Consider the following 19411-nt stretch of genomic DNA (forward strand, 5'->3'; position numbering starts at 1 on the left):
GTGACCGAAAGAACGAGATCGCGAATACAAGCGGCTGAAATGAGTTTCCTCCGCAGGGTGTCTGGGCTCTCCCTTAAAGATAGGGTGAGAAGCTCAGTCATCCGGGAGGGGCTCAGAGTAGAGCCACTGCTCCTCCGCATCGAGAGGAGTCAGATGAGGTGGCTCGGGCATCTGATCAGGATGCCTCCTGGACGCCTCCCTGGTGAGGTGTTCCGGGCACGTCTAACCGGGAGGAGGCCCCGGGGAAGACCCAGGACACGCTGGAGGGACTATGTCTCTCGACTGGCCTGGGAACACCTTGGGATTCTCCCGGAAGAGCTAGAAGAAGTGGCCGGGGAGAGGGAAGTCTGGGCATCTCTGCTCAAGCTGCTGCCCCCGCGACCCGACCTCGGATAAGCGGGAGAGAATGGATGGATGGATGGATATCTACATATATATATCAAAATACCCGCGCTTCGCAGCAGAGAAGTACTGCTTTAAAATTTTTATTAAGAAGAAAAGTAAACCTTTTTTAAACCGAGGGAAAATGTATCAATAATTATTTGTTAAGGATCTCTTTGTATAGCACGTTGTCAGTTCGCCCCTCTGCTTGTAATATGACCAAGCTGTGTGGTAGCTTACTGTTGAGCATGCAACGTACAGTTGGCCATGTGAAAAGCAGTCCTGCCTCAAATCAATGCCAACCTTTTGTAGGGTCTGTCCCGGAGACTTATTAATTGTCATTGCGAAGCAGAGCCTTAGTGGAAATTGTAGACGTTTGAATTGAAATGGGAGATCAGAGTGTATAATGGGGATGCGAGGAATAAAAACTCTCTCCCCTGAGCCACCGGCAGTAAAAATAGTTGCCTCAATGAGGTTGTTTTGCAGACACGTGACCTGAAGTCTCGTGCCGTCACAAAGTTTCAGTGGCTGTACGCAAATCCACAATCGGTTTCATATTCTGTTCGTACCTTATCAATTGTGTTATTTGTTTTTTGAACAGGTTTGATTCATCGAAGTGATCACTCCTGCTGCGTTCAGTCACTTCACGTGATCCGCTCTCTTGTGTGATGTTGCGATGTCCATACCTCGTGTCTTCTCATTAAACTTGTATCTTGCGAATATGGCATTGCATACGGCAGCGGGTCAGTTCACGTGCTTACGTGGGAGGCGTGATGACGCGATATATTTTGATATATATCAAAATACCCACGCTTCGCAGCGGCGAAGTACTGCTTTAAAAATTTTATTAAGAAGAAAAGTAAACCTTTTTAAACTGAGGAAAATGAAACAGTTGTAATATGACCAAGCTGTGTGCTGAGTTTACTCTTGAGCATGAAATCTAACGTGGTTTGTGCCCTTCAGAATGAAAACAGTTTGCATTTACCTCTTTAATAAAAGGCGAGCTTTTAAGCCTGAGAAATCACCCCGTAAATGCACACGTTTAATTGCACATGTGTTAATATGTATACTTACACAGTATTAAAAGACACCCAACAATTAACGTTATTTACCTTTGTTCCCGTGTTTGATAAAAGGCGAGCTTTTAAGCCTGAGAAATCACCCCGTAAATGCACACGTTTAATTGCACATGTGTTAATATGTATACTTACACAGTATTAAAAGACACTCAAAAATTAACGTCATTTACCTTCGTTCCCGCGTTTGACTCGTGCTGTAAATCTCTTCCTTGTTTTTAGTTCACGTGATTATGTAGGAGGCATGATGACGCGATACGTGACTCCGCCTCCTCCATTAGAGTATATGGACAAAAAACAGGTTCCAGTTATGACCATTACGCGTAGAATTTCGAAATGAAACCTGCCTAATTTTTGTAAGTAAGCTGTAAGGAACGAGCCTCCCAAATTTCAGCCTTCTACCTACACGGGAAGTTGGAGAATTAGTGATGAGTGAGTGAGTGAGTCAGTCAGTCAGTCAGTCAGTCAGTCAGTGAGTCAGTCAGTGAGGGCTTTGCCTTTTATTAGTATAGATATATATCAGACCCAGAAAACACTGTCCCTGCTGTTTTAACAGCACTAACAGAATTTCAAAAGATATCTGGTCTTAGAATTAATCTGAATAAAAGTATACTCTTTCCAGTGAATTCACAAGCATATAATATTAGATTAGACACCATACCTTTTACCATAGCAGATCAGTTTAAATACCTAGGGGTAAATATCACAAGTAAACATAAAGCTCTTTATCAACAAAATTTTGCCGTCTGTATGGAAAAAATTAAGCAAGACTTGCATAGATGGTCAACCCTTCATCTCACTCTAGCCGGAAGAATTAACATTGTTAAGATCAAAATCCTTCCTAAACTTCTCTTTTTATTTCAAAACATTCCAATATATATTAATAAATCGTTTTTTAAACAGTTAGATTCAACAATAACCTCATTCATTTGGAACTCAAAACAGCCATGTATCCGAAGAGCGACCCTACAAAGACCTCAGGCGGAGGGTGGCATGGCTTTACCTAATTTTCAGTTTTATTACTGGGCAGCAAACATACAAGCCATAAAAACCTGGACACAAATAAATGAAAATACACAGGCTTGGTCCGCAATAGAAGTAAAATCCTGTAGTACTTCTTTATACTCCCTGCTCTGCTCTCCAATAAATGTAAGTCGTCGCAAATATACTAATAACCCAATTGTGCTTTACTCACTCAGAATATGGAACCAAATTAGAAAGCATTTTAAGATGGAAGTTTGATTTGTCTTCAATTTTGTTGGGTTATAAATTGATCTATTTGTATGGAATGATTACAGTAAAAATTAATAAAATAAAAATTAATTGAAAGCAACATTGGTCAATATTAGCCAGATTCTAAAGAACCTTTGAACTATTCCTCGTAAGGTGACATTTTTTTTATTTGCTATTACTGTAAGTATTATAATAGATGCATTAGGGTTGTTTAAGTTAAGCAAAATAAAATGACTTGTTAGCAGTATAATATAAGTTACCCCAATAGATTATTCAATAAGCAGTGATATCTCATTGGGTATTAATCAAGACAGAGTTGTTAGAAGAGTAGGATTGTCAATAGCTTCATGTCCAAAAAATAAGCAAAGACTTTACTTTAATAAGGTCTGGGAAGAGGATATTCCCAAAACATGTGACTCAGACAATATCACTCACACAGTGTTAGATAGTCCAAGTCAAGAAAGATGGAAGCCATGTTCAATTCTGAGCTTGACTAGACAACATCACAAATTGAGGAAGAGAAGATTGCACCCAAAGCTGACCTTCTACGGTGTTCTGAAATAATGATTCATAACTTTTGTTCCTTGTTCCTGTATAATATTACCTAGACTCTTTTGAAGGCATTGGTAAAGTGTGGGGATACTACATATGTCTTTATAGGTTTATAGGATCAGTATTGTCACACAAACACAGTGCATTGAAATTCTCATTGGCATGTATTAATTAACACACTTTTGAGTTCAAGATTAGTGAATGTTACTATATTATCTTGAAACTCCTGTCTTATCTCAAAATCTTTTCGTCCTTATCTAATTTCAGATTACTAAGATCTCTAAATTAGCTTTAATAAGACGGCATTTTTCTCAATGTATTGTCTTGCACATTAGAATCACAGAAATGTTAATTTCTATAACTAAATTGAAGTTATATGTTGCAAAAGATACAGTTTAATGAAAGATTTAATTTAAGGCAAATTCGTTCAAATCAAATATAGTTTAGAATCTTTAAGGGTCCCGAGCATATTCCATATGTTAAAAAATCCATATCTAAGGATATGGAAACACATGACCAGTATGCCTAGTAACATCAAAGCCTAAAGTGTCTCCTGCATTGTTATAACAAGTCAGTGGTGGATCACCACATGTCTGTTAGGTTTGATGGTTTTTAATGTTAACTGGGTACAGGTCAAAATATGCAATGAGGAATTATTGCAGGAGTTATTTTTCTTGGCTACCAAGTTGGTACAAATTAGCTTTGTCTTTCTTATTCTTTCTATTTCCTCATAACACACATATTTGCAAAGTAGAAGTAAGACAGAAGGTTAGGTAGCAATTTTGCTCATTAGGTTTTTTTTCTATCCATGATCTCTTTGTATTCCAACTGAATGAAGCTACAGTTGGGTCTATTTATTTAATTAAAACATATCTATTTTGAGAGAATATTCATTTTGAGAGAATATTCATTTTAACAATGTTTTTTTGTCATAAATGGTGTGAGAGGAAAACATCAGCAGTTAGAACTAACTAACTAGCCCATTCCTCCAAGCTAAAGTTTTATATTCTAATAAATCTTTAAATCATTGTGTAGTTGTTAACTGCTTTGAGAAAATAACTTAAACTTAAGGTAACGGTCTAGGCTATTCACAGGAAATATATATCTTTCTTCAAATGAATGTTGAACCCTGAAATTTTGAAGAGCTCTTCCAAGACAATAAATGCATACTATCTGCCAAATGTTTGACAACACCCCTTTTCCAGTTTTTCCATTTTTCTTTTTTTATCCCTTCCTCTCCTCTCTGGAAAGGTAGTTTCTGCTTTTTCAGTGCAGGATGTTCATCAGTTCTAACCACATCATGAGTGCACCATTAGGTTAAGGAAAAGACGGGCTATCCTAATTCCATGTGGACAAAAATTAAATACAGTTTTTATTTAAGCAGCTCAAGTCTGTTGAATAACCTGAAATTGTACAAAGGCAATCGGTAAACTACCAGAGGTTAAAAATAAAGTTTAGGTGACCAAAATTTGAAAAATAATGTACTTTTCATAGCTACACAAAAAGGCCTTTTTCAGGGAATAAGTAAAGGGTTAAAAACATTACAGCTTTTCTGTGGTAGTGGAAGTTAATTAAGCCTTGAAAATTGATGCAAACAGTTCCTACAGGTGTCCAAACTTTTGTTGATTACTTACAAAGCATCTGTCTGTATAAAAGCAATCTTGGAACAAACTGTGTTGCTATACCCTCTGAAGCATTATTTGGACAATATAAGGAACTTGGAAACTGAAGGAAATTCTGATAGGAGAAGGTCTGGTAGACCAAAAGCGACAACCAAATCAAACACAAGTTTTTGGGACTCTGCACCTCAGAGGACAATAGTTGAAGTAAGGAAGTATAACTTTTAGCTGTGAAGAGAAGACATTAAGCAGCAGGTTTGACAGGTCTAGTGGCAGGAAGAATGCCATTACTAAAATTTCAAAATAAGTTAAAGAGGCTTGCCTGAGCCAGAAAGCACTGCCAGTCTCAATGTTCTCTAAAATTAAAGCATAAAACAAGTAAACAGCTGGAGATATGGATACTGCACAGCTGTATCCATATCTCCAGCTGTGCTTGAGAGATGTTGAGATGTTGCCTCTTAGAAATTTGTCTAGTGATTCTATTGTGGCTTTGGTTCTGCCAGACCTGTTTTTGTTATTTTGCGCTGTCATTGACACCACTTTATTTTCCCTTGGACATGGCAATTTTGTGAATACCATCATTAGGATGTAACTCCTGATTACCATGGGTGTGGCCTTAGAGGATGTGACTTGTGAAGTAGTTAATGCAGCAGGTTAACAGATCAGCTTTGGCATGCATTTCCTATCTGAGTTTTGCAGATATAAACTACCTTTTGTAAGCGACTCTCTGTTTAAAAGTTTTCCTGGTTACTGATCTATGGCTCAGAAATTTTGACTACAATTTTTGATTCATATTTTGATTATGAAAACAGAATCTTTTTCTTCATAGTCACGATGTGGTTTTGTTTTTTTCCAACTATTATTAATCTACTAATCTACTACTACCTTTCTAAAACTGCTAGCTCTCCTCCTCTTGCAGAACCAGAGCATGAACTATAAAGTATGGGACCACGAGATGGAATGTTTGTTCCTTGGATTTGATTTATTAAATTTGTATCAACAAGCTCAAAAGGAAATCATGTCAAAACTTACCTCTGGCATGTATTTTGGGGTTTTTGATGATATTGTGGGTTTGGCAATAGATCTGAAGCAAATAAATGTGAAAACCGAATACAGTAGTAGACTTGTAAATAACATGGAAAAATTATGTGTATGCTGTAAGCATTATGGCAGTTTGGTGCAGTCACCTTTTGCTAGTAATGGTAATATGACAATAGGTAACAAAACTTTCTTTAAAGGGTTAGTACAAATACCTGCAGTAATCCAGGGCATTGAAATAATGGCATTAGTTGACTCAGGGGCTGCAGTACTCAGAAGTACCTCTCTGTTGCAGACATAAAATCTTCCTTAAGTTGAACTGAAAATTAAACCAAGAGTAGTATCTCTTGATGCTGAACCAATTGGTATGGCCTTATTGGAAGTTATTACCATTATGCTGCAGTTTCAGCTTCTTTACCAAGAATCAATAACCTCTTTAATCATTTATTCACCTGTTTCTCATCTTATACTAATTATGCCTTGGTTACAAGAGCATAATCCAGTCAATGATTATCAATCAAAATACATTGTATGACAGAGTTCTTTTTGTAATAATAATTGTTTGAGCAGTTTGTACCTCCCACTTTTTGATGCAATACTGTTATAGTATTTACCATTGAAATAATATGATTAACAGGATGTATATTATTTGATAAAAGTAAATCTTTGGAATTATATCCACATAGAAAATACTATTACCCCATTGAAATATGGCTGAATTTCCCATTTCCAAAAGGAAAGATATATACTTTATCTCTTTTTTTTTGTTCAGAAGAAAGATGGAGGATTTCACACTTCAATTGCCATAAATAAATCGAATTGAATAACCAAGAAGAATAATTTGTCATCATCTCCTCATTATTGAATCTAGCTACTGTCTCTGCTATATTTACAAAGTTGGATTTATACAGTGGATACAATTTAATGTGAATCAAAGATGAGTGGAAAACAGGTGTCAACACTGCTAATGGGCATTATGAACATAGGGTAATGCTCTATAGCTTAAGTAAAGTGCAGTCTTTCAATCATTTTTAAATGATATATTTTGTGATGTATTAGAAATGTATGTTCTTATATACATAGTATTGTTATATTTTCCAAAGACCTTGAGACTCATTTCATATGTTAAAGAAGTTCTGCGATGTTTTGGAGATGATCACTTGTTTGTGAAATTAGAGAAATGTGAACTTCAAGACAAAGATGCATTTTAGGAGTGTGAAATTCCAAAAAAAGGTTTGGCGATGGATCAATCAAACAGGCTATTGTTGATTGAAGTACACTTGAAATATAAAGCAAAGTTACAAGTTTGTCAGGCGTGCAAATTATTATTGGTGATTGGTTCATAAAGAACTTTAGTACAGTTATTTCTCCTATTATGTCTATAGTAGAAAAGGTTAATAAGAAATTTGTCTGGACCACTATGGTTAAACTATCTTTTGATCATCTCCAACGTTTTGTTTACTTCGGCTCTAATACTGCATCCTTCTTGGTCTTCACTTTATTTTGGAAGCAGACACATCCAGTATTGATGTGAGTGCAGTCTTGTCACAAAAATTTCCAAATAAAAGATTACTACATAGAGAATTGTAGGCTATTAAATTAGTTTTAGAAGAATGAAGACATTGACTTGAAGGTGCTAAATTTCTGTTTATTGTACTTACAGATCATAAGAACCTCATGTACTTAAAAACAAATGTATTTACACTCATCAGGATAGAAGAGATTTATTCTTCAGTCACTTTGATTTCACAATTTCTTTCAAATCTGGAAATAAGAATGGGAAAGCTGATGTCCTGTCTTATTTATATGAACCAGATGAGGTTTCTTCAAACACTGAACCCATTCTCTCAACGAACACATTGTCGCTTTTGGTCTATTATGGTAGTACTCTCTACAGAAGGGTTACTGAGCCAGGTCAGCACTGCTCAGAATGAGGCACCTAAACCTGATACTATTCCTGCAAAAAGTCTATTTGTTCCTTCTGAGTTAAGGAAGTCTTTGAATGGACCTATCCCTCATAAATGTTTGATCTTCATCGGGCTGCCCAAACAATGGCCATTCTCCATCAATACTTTTTGGTGGGAAAATACAAAAAGAGACACAAGAAATTACCTCAGTTGCAGAGCTAAACCTGTGCAATGTGTGCCCATAGGTTTTCCTCCAACCTATTCTGGTTCTGCTTCATCTCCATAAATTTTATTACTGAATTACTTCCTTTGAAATGGTTCACTGCCATACTTGTTGTTATGAATAGATGTTCCAAATAAGCACACTTCATACCATTAAAAGGTTCCTCTACTGCTAAAGATTTGGCAGACATATTTTTAATTGATATGGTCAGACATCTGGTTTTCCATCCTCTATCATGTCAGACTTTTTTCTGGTTCTGAAAATTCTTTTGCCAATGACATGGATATTCAGTTCATTTTTACTTTGGGTTGCCACCAAATGGTCATAATAAATGTGTCAAAAGAGACCTCGAGAAATTTCTCAGGCTTATAGCCAATTTCAGTCTGGAAAATTGGGCAGACCTCTTACCATTAGCTGAATTCAATAGAAATAGTTTGTACAATTCAGCATTGAAAATGTTGTCTTTTGTGTGCGTCTATGGATTTAAGCTTAGATTATTGGACTCTCCCTATACAACTTTGTCAGGGCCTAGTTTAGTTGACTGCCTTTGTTCATCATGGCAGCTGTTATGGAAGAAAAAGAAGAAGGTGGGGCTTCTTTCTAAGTACTTTACAAATCATCTGCACCAATATTTTAAAATCAGGCAGAGAGTTCAGTGCACTGTGCGAAATATCCATCAAAGGGTTCTGTCCCATAAACTGCTACCATGTTTTATACCAGGGGTTCCCAAACTTTTCAACTCACGACCCCCAAAATAACCGTGCCAGTGACTCGTGACCCCCACTATCCTCGGAAGTGGTTAAAATATACAAATGTTGCGTGCAACGGTGCACATGCGCCAATAGGCCTATCCAAACACGAGAATGACAACACGAAAGAACACAATGGTCTAACAACCATATAATTTTTTTTAATAGTAATTTACTCATTTGTTTAATTTCAACAAAATATCTTATCCAAACAAGAGCATGATAACAAAAAAGAACATAACGCTCTAACAACCATATAACTTTTTTCATCCAGCTCAGAAAACATATCAATCCTTCCTATTTCAACTCGCTCAGTCCAGAGCTCAAGTTTTCTCTTGAATGCGTGGATTTTATCATTTAGCGAAATTATGTGTGTGTTCTCACCGTGAAATGACATATTAAGTCCTTTCAGTTTTTCAAATATGCAAGCCAAGTACGCTAGCCTTGTTAACCAGTCAGGATCAGTGAGGTGATCAGCGAGCTGGGACCCATGCTCCATCAGAAATAAGCGCACTTCGTCCCGCAGCTCAAACAGGCGGCAGAGCACATTCCCTCGTGAAAGCCACCTGACTTCTATATGGAAAAGCAAGCACTCATGCTCTGATCGCAGTTCGTTACAGAGAGTGGCAAACAGTCTGATATTGAGTGGATGCGCTTTTATATTGTTGACCATTTTTATCGAAGTCTCAAGAACACGTTTAAGTTCTGGGTCAAGTGTTTTGCTCGCAAGAGCTTCTCTGTGTATAATACAATGCGTGAATTTTACGTGAGGCACCACTTGTAAGACTCTTGCTTTAAGACCTTTCTTTTTCCCCAGCATCGCTCCAGCACCGTCTGTACACACACCGACGCACTCGCTCCAAGACAGTCTGATGGCTTTTTAATTTGCATGTTTTTTTTAAATGTAACTATTAACTACTAGTTTTTATCTTTTGTTAGTTATGGATAAAATGTTATTTCTAAAAAATTAAATTAATTAATTTCTAAAAAGTTTTAAAAAAGTATTTGATTTCTTGGAAATCATCTCGCGACCCCCCCCCCCCAATGTCTCACGACCCCCCAGAGGGTCGCGACCCCCACTTTGGGAACCACTGTTTTACACGACCATTTGTAATTAGTTGATAGGTTGGTCCTATATTCTATAGTTTGGCATTGCCAGTGCATTTCAAGATTCATTTAATGTTTCATGTTTCTCAAGTAAAGCCGTTTGCACATCTCCTCTTGCTGTGTTTCTTGACAGATCTAAGGAGTTTGAGGTCCAATCAATTCGAAATTCTAGGTGACTGGCTTGTACATAGGATATCTTGTTCATTGGAAATGTTATGGTCTTAAAGATCTAAGCTAATTTAACACTTTTCAAAATCTTATCTATTTTATTAGCTAGAAATTCTCTATGTAGTAATCCTGATGATCTTCATGCTTTTCCCTTGTTGTCACATTTTCATGCCCATCATCCCACTAAACTGAACTGATGCATTCAAAAGGGGTGTGGGGGGGATGGGTGGGCAGGGAGCTATGTTATTAAGTGATTTTACTATTACTTTTTTACAAGGTTTTGGAATATTTTGCAAGGATCTTTCATATCCATAGTGCTTTTTACCACATGGAATTTTGATTTAGTTTTTGATTTCAGTATTTGTAGTGTTGAAAATTATTTGTGCCATTGTCAAAGTCATTTTGTTTTCTCTAGTATTCACCCATTTTGTGAGTTCCATCATTAAGATCTGTTAATTTTTTTGTTATTTTGCGCCGTTATTGACACCAATTTGTTTTCTCTTGGCCATGGCCATTTTGTGAATACCATCATTAGGATATAACTCCTGATTACCAGGGGCATGGCTTTAGAGGTTGTGACTTGTAAAGTTGTTAATGCAGCAGGTTAACAGATCAGCTCTAGCATCCATTTGTTTATCAAGCTTTGTAGATAGAAACTGCCTTTCATTAGTGACTTTCTGCTTAAAAGTTTCCCTAGTTACTGATCTTTGACTCTGTAATTTTGACTGTTTCTGATTCACGTTTTGGTTACAACAGCTTTGGTCAGAATCTTTAAATCTGGGTTTATTAGAGAAATGTACATGAAGTATACATATTCTAGCAGATTTGTAGTCTTTGAGAATTCAGAAATTGACACCAGGTGTAAATTCTCTGCTGAGAAGTTTAGTAGGCCATATTGGTCATATGTTTGCGAATAAAGGAGACCCACCTGCTTGTTTAAGCAATTCTTTTAGGTGTGAATAAAGTGGGCAAAATTAACAACAAAGTTAGTGGAACATGTTGTACGTGTGTATTTTAAAACTAGTTCTTCCTTGGATCAGTTTGTAAAGAGTTACTTGGAGCCACAGTGTAATGATTTGTTACTCAAGCCATAAGACTTAAAACCAAAGATACAACATAATGTCACTAATAACTGGCACCATCACACTAATTCTAAACATTATGATGGTAAATGTTTACCAAGCTTGCTTCTTCTAATGAAACACTGTAACTCACAATAACTTATCATGGCTAACATTCTTCAGTATCATTCTGGGAAAACAATATTCTTTTATCACAACACCGACTCATCCACCAATAAGTAGATTTCTGGTTCATTGCACTCTCAAATGATTAATGCTTTCTGAATCACACATACCAATCAGTTTCTCTTTCAAAAACAGTTTCATTTTTCATCTTTTAGATAAAGATTTTTCCATTCATTGTATTTTGTTGTATGGCACTGACACTGTGTTTTATGAAGCAGGCAACAAAATGGCATATAATATACTATCAACCTGCGGTGGGCTGGCACCCTGCCCGGGGTTTGTTTCTTGCCTTGCACCCAGTGTTGGCTGAGATTGGCTCCAACAGACCCCCGTGACCCTGCAGTTGGGATATAGCGGGTTGGATAATGGATGAATAGATACTATCACCATAACCTCAGGTGATAGGCTTCATTTAAAATTGAGTAAATACCACAGTCCAATGATTCAGGCTCCTTGTTTTACACCACCAAACTGATGCCACTATAGTTTATATTAATTAGATAAATAGGGTCCATTTGTCTGTTTCTTTAAACTGCCTTGTGTCTCAGGCACTGAAGCTATACTTCTCTGTAGGGCTTCACAGCCATTTTATCCAACTGCAGTATTGAGAATCTGCTCATATAAATCAACATAAGGCAATATTTTTAAGCAAAAGAAAGATTTCAGCCAATGTATAAAACTCTGATATATTATAATGCAATTCATTATGAAAGTGTCAGGAAGTCACAGCACATTTGTGCAGATTCATCTCTTGGGCAATGAAGCCCAGTTTATAGAAGTTGATTCTGAAACTGGGCTTGCATCAACTCTTTATTAGCTACCACAGCAAAATACTGTACTGTTTTCTACTCATCTCAATTTTATGTCTAAATGGGTAAGTGTGCACAAATGGAGATTAATTGTAGTCCATGCGATGATCAACTTAATCTGCACTCCAGAGCATTTAGATAATCTTATTCTGGAAGCAAATTCCAACAAAGAGATAATTTAGTCTAAGGGTAGTGCCCACTCTTTTTTTTTTTGTAAGTAAGATTCTCTGAGCTGCTCAGCACACTGAACAAATGGTAAAAGATATAGTAAAGCATTCACCAAAATAAGTTGGACAGAAGAAATCTTTATATTTTCTCAAAGATGGAAATGTTGATTGACAGCACATCATTTTGATAGATGAAAATGGAAATTATAAAGAATTTGCAACATCATCAATATCCCACCTTCTCTGTCTATGCCACCAAGTTTGCTTATATGGAAGAAAAGAGAATATGAATCTGACAGAGCTCACAGATTCTAAGACAAGTGTAGTCATTTTTGGATTTTCCCATTTTTCTTTTCACCATTCATATGATAGTTGTTCACATGTTTAGTGTTTAATGTATTTCCCTACTCTTTGTTCATGATCTTAATTTTCTGTATGGTTAGGAGATCTGTCCATGACACTGTATGGACCAAATATTCAGCTTTTGCATTTATGTCATCTTCAGTACAACATATTGGGAAGCCTCCTTAGATGCATGTTCTATTAAATATCTTTCTACTACTTATGATATGCTACCTTGATTCTTGGAGATCTCTGAATCATACCATTCAGTGATGTATACTGATTCAAAGTCATTGAAACAAAATGACAAATTAAAGATTCACTCAACTCCTTCATTATCCTTGATTGATGTGAAATACCTTTGAGTCTCATTTACATTTATAGTTGTTAACAGCAAGGACTGTTCTTGGTTGATCCCTAAATCCAAATAACCCTAGGGAAGCCAGAAATATTTATTAGAAACAGATATAGTATAAATAAATAAGGAGGAAACAAATTACTATACAGTTCTGGCACTCAGGACTAAGACATTGGGTGCCCCCTGCCCGTTATCGTAACAGTATATTTACTATCATGCTTTTAACATTTATCCTGCACTTCTCTGAGTCTAGTCTGGACTCTCTTCCCATCATTCAAGCTGTTACCAAACCTCTTTCTCCCAAACTGAAAGATTTTGTGGCTATCTTATTCCAGCTAATCCAGCAAATTTAGCAGGCACATCAATAGTGGACACTTAAGATGTATGTATGTCAAAGAAATGAGACTAAAAGATATGTCACTTTTGCCTAAATGAGTTTTCAAATTTGTGTCATCTTTATTCAAGTTAATAAATATCAGCTTCTAAGAAGTGAGGCCAAATGTACTCTTATCTTTTAGGTATCACTCTGGTTTTAATTTATAACACTAAAATCAGATGAAGCTGTCACAAATCACTTTTCTTCAGAGTCCTGTTTTTATACTGTATCCCCAGTGGTCATACCTCTGTCTTCTCTTCCACCATGACTCCGCTATTTCTGATATGCAGATATATATTCATCCTTTATCATGCAGTTTATATAACTAAACTAGACATCATGATAGTAAACATATAATTTTAATATCTCATCCCATCTCTTCATCTGAAACCACTTCTTGTGGTGAGGGTCATGGTTTCATTTTAGTATATATTTTAAAATAAGTACATGACTTTTAAAAAGTTGATAAGGGTGCATACATTTTCAAGCTGATGTGATGTCATTTGTATATAGAAACAGCTGTTCTGTATTTATGCTAAACACAGATATGAGTTGTGCAAGTTGTGCTTCAAGGTTAGCATTGTCTAAATTGTTCTTAAAGTGAAATGTTCATCTGACTTCTGGGACATTTTGAACAAGGGTTCAAAGGTTCTGGTACCAGCTTGGCAGCGCCATTTAATATAACAAATTAAATCAGGCAAAAACTAACAAAAGTGGCAGCTATCAATATTTCTTATTCTCTTTAACAACTACAGACTTGCAAAGCTTCTTCCTGGTTTGAGTTGGACACCTAAGTAAACGTCCATTACTAGCCGTTGTGTGAATACATAGGAAGTGCCCCAGATTGGGTGGGGTCTTCATTTTGGACTGGAGGCATGGTCAGAGATCCTCTGTGACTTGCCCTTTGAAGTTGCAGATTAAAATAAAGAGGTTGTTAGTGACAGCGCCCCCTGTCATCCTGTGGTGGATTTGTTTACCTTATCTGAGCCTAGTGGGTGTCCTCCAAGTGAACATGTGTGAAAGATGCTAGACTTAATTGTTACTCTAAACTGGCCAAATATTGTTATTATTGTTTGTGTGTGTCAATGAGGCCTGGTTGGCAGGTTTGGGTCCTGTACAATATGTGCCTAATTCTGCCTTGCTAAGGTATAGTTCCCTGGTAGTTTATAAAAGAAAGGCATGTTCTGAAAATTAATGGATTGATAGTTGAGTGGCATGCTTAAATGTCTTATTTACTTGAAAAGACTTTTATGAGGGCCTCGTTTTTTCCACCTAGGTCTGATTGCCTCTTTGTATTTGTTAATTTAGGTTAGGATCTGCATTTATTACCAGACAAGGTTTTTATAGAAAATGAATAGATGGACTTACATAAGCAATCAGACACAAATCCTCCATTAGGTGTTTTGATTTTATTATTTAAATAAGCAAATTACTATATGATAAAGACCGGAAGACTAAATAGGCATCATGATAATAATCTTTAAACGTGAATGTGAGTCACCAGCGCAGTACCTAAAACTAAACAAGATGTCAAATGGAACAAAAAGAAAACTGTGAGAGGAAGCTGGTAAATTACTGAAATAGAGACCTAGACCATGTGCCACAAACGAAGAGAACAAATGTACAATTTACATTAACTGGATCTCATTAGCATTGTGCTTTATACTTCTTCTACCTAGAAGAAGTTGGCAGATTCATTGTCAGAATGACCAATCATGTGCAGTGGATTCTTTCACAAAGTGAAAGGTGTATATTAGGGAGTCTAAGCAAGTTAATATTGTAGATTACATTGTATTGATGTGTTTCTTTTGTATAAAGTGAGAAGTACTTGTTTTTTCAGAGTATACTGAAGACATGCCTCCATCTGCTATTTATTATAAAATTTTACCTTTTTCAGGTTCCCCTGCTTCAGTCTTCACAGGGGATACATTTCCATCCAACTTCCCAAGAAGAAAATAATTGTAATATAGCCTCAGCACCTAATGTACCAGCTGAGTCCAAACACAATATTTATCATGAAAAAAATTAACACAAACTGAGGTCCATTTTCATTCTGCAATTTATAAGGTAACTCAGTCCACTGCAGCAAGCATTGTGCTTCACTACAATAGGTAATAAATCGAGACAGTCACACATTCAAAAGGCAACGCTACAAAGACCTAAAATAGAAAGTGGCATGGCACTACTTAACTTTATTACTGAGTGGCAAATATACAAGCTAATAAGACCTGGGAATTGACACAAATTGATGAATATACACAAGCCTGGTAATAAAATAAAATAAAATCTTGCTGTACTTCTTTATATATCCTGCTTTGTGCCCCAGTAAATACAAATTATCTTCAGTATACCAATAATCCACTTGTCCATCAATCACTCAGAATATGGAACCAATGCAGGAAGCACTTCAAGGCAGAGAAGCTTTTATCTATTGCACCTCTCCATGATAATCACCTTTTTCTACCCTCTCAAGCCTACACAGTATTTAATGTTTGGAAAACATCCGGGATTAAAACACAGAGAATTGTATATAGATAAGGTCTTTGCATTTTATGAACAATTACAATTCAAATTTAGCATCCCATCAACACAATTTTTCCACTACTTTCAAATATGACACTTTCTAAAAGGAACCCACCCATTTGTATTCCAGAAGAAATACTGATCAGTCTCAATAATATATTAAATTTTTTTTAAATCACTTCCTTGCAAAGGTCCTAGGTACAGTAGGGAAAGGATCTATCACTTAATATCTCAGAAAAGGAGAGGAAGGCAGTCATGCATAGAATGTAGTCTAGCTCAATATACACAAAGCAATCATTTAACTTAAAATCTTTTATCGATCATAATTATCTTGTTTAAAATTGTCCAAAATGTATTGAGAGCAATATCCAACATGCAAACGTTGCAATCTAGCTCCAGCCTAATTGGGCCAAATATTTTGGAAGTACACCAAATTACAGTAACTTCATTTTGGAGAAAAATCATTGAATGCCTATCAGACAGCCTTGGTGTCACAATCGTAATCACTCCTAACCCAATAAATAATTAACAGCTGTATTTGTTGTACTCCCAGATGGGTTTAAAGTGGAGGACAAATTGATTGTAATTGGCTATACCACACAACTAGCACATAGACTTATATTGATACTTATAAGTATCTGATATTTATTTTATTTCATACAGTTTAATGATAAGTGATGAGTTTCATTAATGTTATGCTGTATTGTTTATTAAAGAAGGTAGTGCACAGGAGCAGCAAGAGATTTTGAAAGTTCTTTTCCTGTATGCCTGTTGGTGAATTAATATGTGCAGCTTTATCTAGTTTTCCCCTAATTCACAGTAGTTTCTTTTTTTTTTGTCACTTCTCTTACAGCTTGTTTTGTAGTTCAGCACTTTGTAATCAAGGAGAAGCATGACCTAAGAAAGCATATGACATATGGGTTGAAGGCTGTTTTGTACGTAGGTGTGGGAGTTGAAAAGAAGCGCAGGTTTTAGTTAAACATTACTTTATAGATGAAACGTTTCTGTCTGGCAAGTATGCTTTTGTTAATACATCAGCTGGGTATCTGTTTCTGTTCCAGTCTCAAAAGATATATAGGCATTTTATCCTTGAAGAGCGGGGGATCTACTTTTATGGAGATTTTGAACTAAAGTATTATATTCTGTTAGGTGTGGAAGATAGGGGGCACAATTGAGCAGTTCTCAAAACAACAAAAAATGGACATTCAATCATACACCTGCATCTTTACTTTTCATTATCTGTTAAAATGGCACTAATTAAATACATCCATCCATCCATCCATTTTCCAACCCGCTGAATCCGAACACAGGGTCACGGGGGTCTGCTGGAGCCAATCCCAGCCAACACAGGGCACAAGGCAGGTAACCAATCCCGGGCAGGGTGCCAACCCACAGCAGGACACACACAAACACACCCACACACCAAGCACACACTAGGGCCAATTTAGAATCACCAATCCACCATGTCTTTGGACTGTGGGCGGAAACTGGAGCGCCCGGAGGAAACCCACGCAGACACGGGGAGAACATGCAAACTCCACGAAAGTGGACCCGGGAAGCGAACCCGGGTCTCCGAACTGCGAGGCAGCAGCGCTACCACTGCGCCACCGTGCCGCCCTAGTTAAATACATTTTTGAAATATGCTGCTTCAGTGTGTGTCTGAAAATGTGAGGCTGGAATTCACACCTCAATATTCTAATGTATTCTGAGAAGCAAGGTTAACTCTTCCTTTTTTCAAAGGAAATACAAAATGTTTTTTGTTTTACCAGCATCCTGTTATTTCTGTCCCCCTCATTTTATTTATCATGTTTTTTTAATGGCAACACTTCTTGTATTTAATCAATTTGTTTCTTTTTGGTTTTCATTTCTGTATGTCAGTTTTGTATTGCATTCTCATAATCAGAATGCTTCTGTTCATTTCATTTGTGAAACCTTCACAGCAGACTGATGGTTACCTGATCTGATTCAATCAGTGTGGAGACTGTAGCATGTAATAAGCTGAGGAAGCCCATTTTTCATATTAAATGTAAAATAACGTGCAAAGTTCCCTCTAATTGTTGCGGGTTGTTAGCAGTAAAAACTTTTTAAATCCCAGCCCAGTGAACTTCAAGCCAAATGTACTAATATACTGGGTGTATTAAAAATACTAAACAAAATACTGATGTTGCAAACACTTCTTTTTGTAATACACAATACAAATAAGTGAGCATTACTTTAAAATTTCAATGCCATTCATAATGGCTAACATGGTACAACACCCTAGTGCTGAAGTAGTAAAGAAGCTACAATAGCACTGATATTGAGTCAATCTAAACTATTTTAACTACTTGATAGTTGGAGTTTTTAATTTGTTGTAGTATTTATAAAAGAAATCATTATCTTTATTCGTCTTTAAATGTCTGCTGGTGCTTTACCATTGTCATTTAATCTGCTTTCTAATATGTCTTTAACATCAGAAGACATTGATTTGTCAAACAGCACAACACATGTGGTTTGGCAAACAAAGTCTAACAGTTTCTCCCGCACGCAAGACAGAATGTGCTAAGAGGAAAAAAAAAACTGCTCAATGTTAGCTGCATTTTCCCCTGCTTTGCTCACAGATTTTGTTCTTTGAAGAATAAGGTTCCAGCTTAGAGATTTTGCTGAAAAATAAACTGACCTTTTTGATTTTTGCTGCATTTCAGTGTTACATCTGTCTCACTGAAGACCAGCTGCTGATACACATGTTATGAAGTCCTTTTTAAATTTAAACAAATTTGATCTGAAACAATGAACTGTGCTTGTGTGGATAACTAGCGGCAGGGTTAGCTAATTATCGAAATGACATGTTCATCTATATTTAGAGCTTGTTTTTCACTCCAGGACCATTGTTTTATTGGACAATATAGCCAAGCCACTTTTCTTGGTGGGGACAGTCCAAATTACTTTTTCTCATGAATGAGTCAAGATGTTCCTTAACTGTGTTTTAATCACTGTGAAGGATGTGAAAGGATCCCAAGCATAAAATGTTTTGTTTTTTTTATCCAGTTATTGGGGCAACCTCTAACAGAAAAATAGTGCTTATTTTTTGGCAGTTCATTACATGCTGTTGAAAAAATCATTTGGTATTTCACTTTTTTACAGTATTTGTGTTGGTTCCAGGTGTGCATAAGGAACAGTAAATGCAGCCTATGTGTTGGCACTTTACTATTTTGTATCAATGTTTTTGTCCCATGATCTTTCTGCCCAGTGTCTAGTCTTTTCTTATATTGAAATTATTCTCTCTATTTCTAGAATATAACCTAATCGAGGTACAGCCATGCAGGAACCAGACTCAGAGAGAATGCGGCTGCAAGCCGGGGTATATTTGCACCTATTTAATGTCTTCTACTTGCCTTACCTGCACTCCCATCGTCATCCAAGGTAAGGAATAAGATTTCCTTGAAAGACAAATATCTCTAAAACTAGAACTGGAAATAATGATTCTAATTAATATGGGTAAACCAAAAATTACATACACATAAACAGATTCAACACAGACTGACAAAATCATATGT

The 19411-nt window shown here is 36.4% G+C and overlaps 1 protein-coding gene across 1 annotated transcript in view; it reads left to right on the forward strand.

The window, feature by feature from the left end:
* Positions 1 to 19411, forward strand: part of LOC114657990 (tumor necrosis factor receptor superfamily member 1B-like) — a 96149-nt gene that overhangs the window by 27598 nt on the left and 49140 nt on the right. The window contains exon 4 of the mRNA XM_028810000.2: positions 19149 to 19277. Within this exon, the coding sequence (XP_028665833.1) occupies positions 19149 to 19277 (129 nt within the window). The remainder of the gene's footprint in view (positions 1 to 19148; positions 19278 to 19411) is intronic.

This window comes from Erpetoichthys calabaricus, chromosome 9 (assembly GCF_900747795.2).
Source record: "Erpetoichthys calabaricus chromosome 9, fErpCal1.3, whole genome shotgun sequence".
NCBI lineage: Eukaryota > Metazoa > Chordata > Cladistia > Polypteriformes > Polypteridae > Erpetoichthys > Erpetoichthys calabaricus.